This window comes from Spodoptera frugiperda, chromosome 9, assembly GCF_023101765.2.
Source record: "Spodoptera frugiperda isolate SF20-4 chromosome 9, AGI-APGP_CSIRO_Sfru_2.0, whole genome shotgun sequence".
Lineage (NCBI taxonomy): Eukaryota > Metazoa > Arthropoda > Insecta > Lepidoptera > Noctuidae > Spodoptera > Spodoptera frugiperda.
In genome coordinates, this window is record NC_064220.1 from 9468500 (window position 1) to 9476925 (window position 8426).

Below are 8426 nucleotides of genomic sequence, written 5' to 3' on the forward strand. Positions count from 1 at the left end.
TTGAGGCTTTGAATAATGAGTCCCTATAACGAGCGAACTAAGAGGATTGCTTTCCTACCGGACTTGAATTGTATTATACAATTGTAAACCTTAATAGTTTCTGCTTTGAACTTCTGCTAATGTTTCATTTATTCGATGCTGTTTGCTTATATTTGAGTCGCTTTGAATATGTTGGGTTAATTGTTTTTAGGAATGGAATTTTATTACAATTACGACATAATACAGTTTTTGAGGAGTTGCTGACCTCAATATATTTGACTATGTTCATTATCTAAAATAAATAAATGACACACCCAGAGGCAATAAAACAAAAGATATTCTCTTATCTTTATTCTTAAACATTTAAAACTGAATTGACTATTTAAACTACAGACTGCACACTTGGCGTGGCGGCTAGGCAACCGGCTGCCGCGTAACGTGTCGCGGGTACGAAACCCGCACGGAACTACTCTTTGTGTTATACACAGATTGTTGTTCCAGGTCTGGTAATCAAGTGTAACATGTGAAATTGAATGTATTGTAAACGCACCCACGACAAAAGAGTTAATCCTAGTGCGGGACTAGGAATTATCTATTGTGTGTGAATTATGTGAGTGTGTGATTTGTTTTTAAAAATAAACGCAACGTTTATTTCGCGGGTTCGAAAAACAAATCATTGTTCCGGGTCTGGGAGTCATGGGTCAATGTGAAATTGTATATTGTAAACGCACCCTCGATACAAAAGCAAAACTCAACGTTTATTTTTAAAAACAAAACAATCTGTCACTTTCTTTCAGCTTCTGCCACCATCATGGAGTTTGGCTTCATTCCGATGAACTTTCCAACTCCCCTGGTGCACATTGAAGGGTAGTCAGGGTTCCACCAGGTTCTGAAGTGTTTGTATGAGGAGTGCTTACCACCATCCTCGTTTAGGATCTGACAGAGCTTGCAGATGTCGTGGTTTGGTGGAGTCTTTACATAATTATAATGGTTGTGCCATCTGCAATGATGAATAGGATCAATTTAAGAGTTCTAAAATGGCGTTATATATTTTTTAAGGGGAGAAAATCATTCAATGACTTTTCCCGCTTTGGGCGAGGCGAGAAGGAGTGTCAGACTGACTAGAAACCATCCCGTTCCTACTCCTGTTTTTCAAGCCGGAGCCCCGGTAGCCCGCTAGGAAGTCAACAGTTTCGGGTCGGTATCAGCCCTACTGGGCCCCATCTGTCGTGGTCTGATTACTCTTTGAGGCGCCACACGCACAATGGCGTAATTCACGAAAGGCCTGGTAGATCTGGATGATCCTCAACAGCAGTCCATTGCTACAGTTTTTGCTATAATCTCTACGCTTAGCAGATGACTTGGAGATCGCATTTAAAATGGTTCAGATTTATAAGCGAGTGTCGATACCTCTGTCATAACATACCTGAAGTAGTCTTCATAGATTTTTGGGTTATTCATAGCTTTAAAGATCAAATTAGCTACTTGAGAGGCGGACAGCTCTCGAGCGTTGATGTATGAACCAGGTGGAAGGAACCTGAAATAGACTTGATCGGTTAAATCTATAACTTTATTCCTGATACATGGAAACGAAAAATATAATGAACGTCAACTAAACGTTAACTATTTAAATAATTAAAAGTAAAAGAATAATGTAGAATGTTAAAAAAATCTTGATAATTGTTGAATCTTTGAGATGAAATTAATTTGAATTTATAGGCAGAAACCGTTATTAGAAGTTTTCCGATCCGAAAAAGGATACAACAAAATTTTTGCCAACAAAAAAGTTCAATGTTTTTTTCTTGGTTTTCTTCGAATATGGACTCAAGTTTAGAGGTAATATTAAACTTTATAACTATAAAATCTAACTAAATCTAAAGCCCACTTAGTTACTCCGAGTAATAATTACACAGAATATAATTTACCGAAACCTATCTACACAATTAAAGTAATTGCATACCTGGAATAGTTAGCCCCACCGAACACTATCGGTACTGCGTAATTCTGCAGCGGATACAAAACCTTCTCAGTGACGTAATCCTCACAGATCGAGTTCTCAAACGCCATGTAGAAATAGTAATCCGATTGAAGGAGAAACAAGCATTCTTCTATATTGTCTTTTGGGCATTTCTTCTGACCACAAAACCCATAAACGTCTACTGTCAAGTTCTTATCGTATCTCTTCAATTCTTTTTCAATCATCATCGTCACGTTTTGTCGTCCACTTTTCGCCTTACAGTTAGACACGAACCATGCAGCTGCTTTCTTTTTCCCAGCAATTTTCTGCTTAACCTCTTCAGGTGTAGGCTCCATAGGATCCACCCAAGTCATATTTATCTTTGGACCAACGAAATTGTCTTTCTTGTCTGTAATAGTTATGTAAGTCCAGCGAATATCTGAGTTGAGTTTGTAAGTCCATGTCAGATTGTAATAATCGTCGTACAGATCATCGCATAGAGGGAAATTGGCAGCTGATTCGGAAGCCATGAAGATGAATTTTTGATAGGGATGTCTTAACATGACCTGTCCATCCCAATAGTGCTCAACATCATACACTATAGCATCGAAATCTCTTAAATCTCTTAGGTATTTCTTATTTGTTGTTAAATAGCAGTTATAATACGTACAATTGTTTTCAATAAAAGGACTTTGCCCGTTTTTGAACAATACAAATGTTCCAGATTCAGAAAACGTTGCCGTAAACTTGAGTATAAATTTCAAATCAGTTTTAAATCTCTCTGGCTTTCTATACGACCTTAGGTATGTACTTACGTTGTAGTGTGTTGTCAACATTTTGTTGTGTTTGTTCATAGTTCGGGGCAAACGGTACACGTATTCAATGTTAATTTCTGTTATCACTGGTTTTAAGGATAACTTTAAATATTGGATAAGAAAGTAAGTGTAACCACACACAATGATAATCCTCGAAATCTTAAACATGATTGAGAAAGAGTATTTCAGTTATGCTTAAAGAAATAATGGGACTGTTTACAGTTCAGTTAAGGCTTTGTAAACACCACGAAGGATTACGAGGAAGAATGTTTCTGACGTCAATTAAAAAATGCACTGCTTTATGATGTTAAACAGTGGGAATTGCACTGTGAAATCAACGCGGTAAAACTTTTTAGTGAACGAGATATATGTGGGCAATTATACTAAATAGAAAATTAAATATTAAAATGTCTTTGTTCGCACGAGCGTTCGCGAACGTGTGGTGGTGTCGGCGTCCGGTATGCAAATGACGATAAATAGACGAGTGGCGCCCCCACTAGTGGTGGCCAAGCTGAGATTTATTTTAACTGTAAAATGTGATACGTATAAAATCACGCAGGCGATATAAGTGTAAAGGACATTGTTGGATGGGATTTCATTGTTAAGTAAAAGCGTTGGTTGTTTATTGAGAAAAAGTTTGTAAAATTACTTCTTTATATATTAACTAGGTACATTAACCGTTAAAAATATGCTAATATTCTTGGAATTAGCCTTCAAATTTTTCGTCGTCAAAGTTTAATTCCAAATTTACAATACATTATCCCACATTCATTTGTTTAGTTTATTTTTCAATTAGAAAATATCTTAAATTAAATTTAACTTTTTACATGAAGTGACTTTTATAGTTGCATCTGTCCTTCACAATTTCCTTCCTAAAAGTGTTACCATTAACAATTTACACCAACAAATATATCTATAGCGTGTATATTAATTTCAGACAATTCCAAGATGCTTTGGTGTCGACATCGGCGGTCGACCGTGATCCCGGGACCGGAATCCCGTGACAAGTTGTCCCGGGATTTGCATAACGCTGTCTCCCGCCCCGGAACTGCTTAACATTACAATATGCTCTTTGGCTTTTGTTTCGTTTGCATATTCATCATTAATAAATTGTTTTTCAAAGGTTTCGAGCCTTCAGAATAAAATGTTTAGAAATTTCTAAAATTTTTAGATTAAGTACGACATAATCGCTTTTAAAGGAAGGCAGTATATTTTTTTTATAGGATAGGTATATAATACATAAGTATTTAAGTGGATTGTTATCTATAATATAAAAATGAATCGCTAAATGTGTTGCTATGTTGCTAAGCGTAAATATCCCGAACAGCTGAACCGATTTCGCTGGGTTTTGTTGGGGTTCATATTATTGTGTTTGTAACAAAATAAAAATTGAGTCTAATATTTTAAAATACTCTACAAGACGGACATTAAAATAATAATTAGTCATCTACCCTATTATTATTGTACCTTTATGTATAATAGATATAATTTGATTTAATTATAATTTTTTGTGACCAGAAAATAAGTGAAAGTAAAATTTTAATCAAACTCTAAAACAAACAACACACTTTCTAAATATGCGATAAAACCAGAATAATTTAAGTAGCTATTTTCAATGATTTCCTTATGTTTGTCAAAGTGACGTCGTGTCGAACAACCCCTGACTATGATCCGGGATTGTGTGACATCTTACCCCGGGATTTGCATAACTCGGTGTCCTCTGTCCCGGGACGGTGTTTCCCAACACATTTTTTTATTTATTGTTTCTTCATGGTGAAAATATTTTTTAAATGTAGTTTGAGTGCTTTATGAGATTTTCGTGAGTAATGTCACGCCTTTTATCCCCGAAGGGGTAGGCAGAGGTGTACATTACGGCACGTAATTCCACTGTACAATGTTCACCCACATTTCACCATTAGTGTTATAAGTCCCATGTAATAGTAAGGTTCAATTATATTTTGTGTTATTTGTGGTCCTAAAGCATATAAAAAAGGAACAAAGAAAATAATAGTTTTCGTCAAATCATTAATTTCACCAACTTTCTATCACATCAAACAGTTTAATCTAACTCCCAGTAAATCTTAAACATCAGACCAAAATACGACAACATCTAATACTCGACCTCTATTCCAAAAGTAAAAAAATCGAAGGCCCCCCAAAAGTTTTGCCCTCAAAAGCCGAAAGCCGCCAGATATTAGCAAAAAGTCATTAAAAGTAAGGGCGTTGTTCATCATAGCGGCTTCAAAGTAAGTATTAAACGGTAAGTTGAGACCTTAAGTTAAAAAGTTCATTCATTTAACGGTTGTATGCGTTCGCGGCGCCGCCCGCTGAATTTCAAATTTTAACACGTAGGTACATGTAGATATAAATAAATGGTCTGTTGTGACTTTGGTTTCGAAAAGATTAAGATTTTGTTGGATATTTGTGTGTGTGTGTGTGTGTGGGTGGTGTTTATGTGTTTTTTTTTTGGAGTATCTAAATTAATATTTCTTGATTAAATATATACTTACTTTATGTTATTAGCTATGAATGTCTATGTATAGAAACTTAAGTGCCTGTTGACACATAGCTTAGGACTGGTATAAACAAGTTAAACTAAGATATGTGTTTTTACTCAGCTAAGTTAAGTTTTTATATGGAAAGGTGCTATAGATGATTGTGTGCTATGGATGGTTTCCCTACTATCCATACATCGCATACTCGAGCTGCGTATTTTCCTTATGCAGCTACTTTAAAGGTACATTTTTAAATCACATTTTACTCGCACCGCTTCATAGCTGAGTATCGATAGAAACTAGCTATTTTATCTTCGTAACATAGCTACATGGCACATCTCTGGTGGAATAAATCCCTAACAGTCCCCTTCATCTTTTTCAGGCGAGAGGCTCAATGAGCATTATCAACCGATAAGGACCTAAGTATAACTGCTATCTGAACAATTATCACCTAATTCAATTCACTATAACATAGAACAAAATGAATTCCAAAAACAATAACAATTAAAATAAAACTAATTGCAAAACTTTATCTTAAAAGATATAATCTTGAAAACGAATCAAATGAAAACGTACCTTCGCACAATGAATTTTAAATTCAAAACTCTTTAATTCATTTTACTTGAGAGTTTGTTTCCGCACCATCGGGTTATCCTATTACTGATTATTAAATCTAACTTTTTGATTTGTATTCAGAGGTTTAAATTTCATTTTGGGCTAAACTTCGTTAATGTTTTGACCTCAGTCCGTATTATTTCTATGTAATTAACATTTTAACTTAGTTTTGTGGTGATATTCAGATTATGGAATGCTTTTTGTTGGATCTACGAGTTTTTAGTTGGTGTTTTAACCATAAGATAACGTTAAGGCTATCCTGTATTCCCCAGTAATTTTGTGTTATGAGTACACTAGCTCCCTTTATGTAATAGAGAGAGTTCTTAATTTATATGCCTATGGTCATACATAGAGCACAAATTTTTTTCGTGCTAAGGTACGGCTGCTGCTGCGGACTGTCTAGTAGGTTACCGGGGCTCCGGCTCCGGCTCGATCACATGGAAAGATGCGTACTATACACAGGTACTATAGATGCGATACATTGTATACTCGAGCTGCGCATCTTACTCGCACAGTTACCTAGCTTAGTATCAGTGGAAACGCTCATATAGTTTCACAGCTTACAGCTTAGCTATTACATCTTCGTAGCATAGCTACATAGCATATCACTGGTGGCGAAGTACCCTAAGTATCTAACAACTGGTGAATTAAAACTTTCTTCATCATAACAAATTGTAACTAGGTAATTAATAAAGTAAAACATAACACACACATAAGTGATTGCTAAACTGTGATACATTAACAATGCAGTAAATAATGTATTCAAATGTAAATTGATTGTGGTGTGTGTTGCCCGCATATTCTTTGTTCGCCAGCCATTGTTCCGAACGCTTAGTTGTCACTACTCATCTCATTTTATCGACAGTAGCGATACAAACTATGTTATTTAGTTAAAATATTAAACTTTGGACTTAATTAGTTTGTGATATAACATGGAATTATGTAAAAAAATACTATTTAAATCACACATAACGTAACGTCACGCCTTTAATCCCCGAAAGGGTAGGCAGAAGTGCACATTACGGCACGTAATGCGTACACCCACAACCCACATTTCACAATATATGTTGTAAGTCCCATGTAATAGGTGGTGAGCCTATTGCCATATATCGGGCACATTTCCAGACTCCGTGCTATAACTGAGAACTATCGAAAAACCGAAAAAAACCCAGTAATACTTCGCCCGACCAGGGAATCGAACCCGAGACCCCGGCAGTCGTACTTGCAATCACTCGACCAACGAGGCAGTCAGTGTAAAAAACGTACTACTTTAATTACAATAATATTATTATTATAAATGTGAAAGTTTGTGTGTTTGGGTGTTTGATCGTTAATCACGCTGAAACTACTGAACGGAATGTTGATATACAGATAGGCTGCATTTTACATTTTATATACAGCCTGTCTATACAAACACAGACAGCTTAACTAATGGAACACGCATATGACAGAGATCTAGCATGGCTTAACACTTTTTAACTGTGATCTTTAACCAATAAACAAGATTGGAGATAAGGTCTTATGTAGAGGTTTATTGTCCAGTTGTGAATTGAAACAGATTATTGGTGTTAACCCAAATATATACAATCACTCTAAACTAATCAAACAAAATCATCAAAAATCACCTTTACCAAAAAGAAACACCGAAAAAGTAACCCCGCCAGATAGCAAAAAAGAAGGACTTAATTAAACAAAAAATTTCACGAACCCACCCGTGAAATAATATTAGATAACTTCTTAACATTATCACGGGGACATTGTAACCATAATTTTGACTGGAAAGTCTGTCTGTCAGCGCCCCTCGGATAAATCGTGAATATAAAATTATCACCTCGCGGCCTGAGTCGGCGCGTTTGCTTCATTTTAATAAAAAAAAAAGAAAAAAAAATGTCGCCGTCTCCGCCAAATGCCGGGCAGCCATTTTTTTTTCGTCGTTGCAAATCTACGTAAATTCAATTGATTCTTGTTATTAAGTTTAAATGTTGATTTTGAATGGCTCCGGTACTTATTCAGGAGCCTGTAGCTATTATTTCTGCGAAATTGATTTTTTTCTCTGTTATTGAAGATTATTTTTTCGTGTAGTCCGGTTTTTGGGTTATCGAGGGTTGAATTTTGTGGTTTGTTCTATATTATTGTTTTACTAACTGTCTCACTCAGAGACATTTAATGTTTACTTAAACTATTTCTTAGCAACGATTTTGTATCGAAAACAATTGCTAAGGACTGGATTAAGTACCCATTTAATTACTCTGAATACGGCGGTGGGACTATAATTATGAAAACATTTTATGGAAATTATGACAGACAACTCCGTAAAGTATTACTTTTTTTTTAATAGAACATGGGCTAGAATTCTTACGGTAGCTTCTCTATACACACGAACTTTCTTAGAAAGTAATAAATACCCCCCTACGTACAACATGACACATGTTTCTCATTTCCTCTAAATACTTAATTAAGACATTAACCGCAAGAAAATAATTACTTCTACAACTGCTACGAGCGATCGCAAGTTAACACTAAAACTTATCTTCGCTAAGGAATGGTCCGCCGTTAACATTTGGC

At 35.6% G+C, this 8426-nt stretch overlaps 1 protein-coding gene across 1 annotated transcript; it reads right to left on the reverse strand.

The window, feature by feature from the left end:
• Positions 1–762: 762 nt before the first annotated feature.
• Positions 763–2929, reverse strand: LOC118271450 (alpha-(1,3)-fucosyltransferase C-like). The gene is made up of 3 exons (XM_050695717.1): positions 1940–2929; positions 1406–1516; positions 763–979 (listed from the first exon to the last, which is right to left on the reverse strand). Exons 1-3 carry the CDS (start codon positions 2917–2919, stop codon positions 763–765), a joined length of 1308 nt encoding a protein of 435 aa, XP_050551674.1. The 5' UTR covers positions 2920–2929.
• Between the last annotated feature and the right edge of the window lie 5497 nt (positions 2930–8426).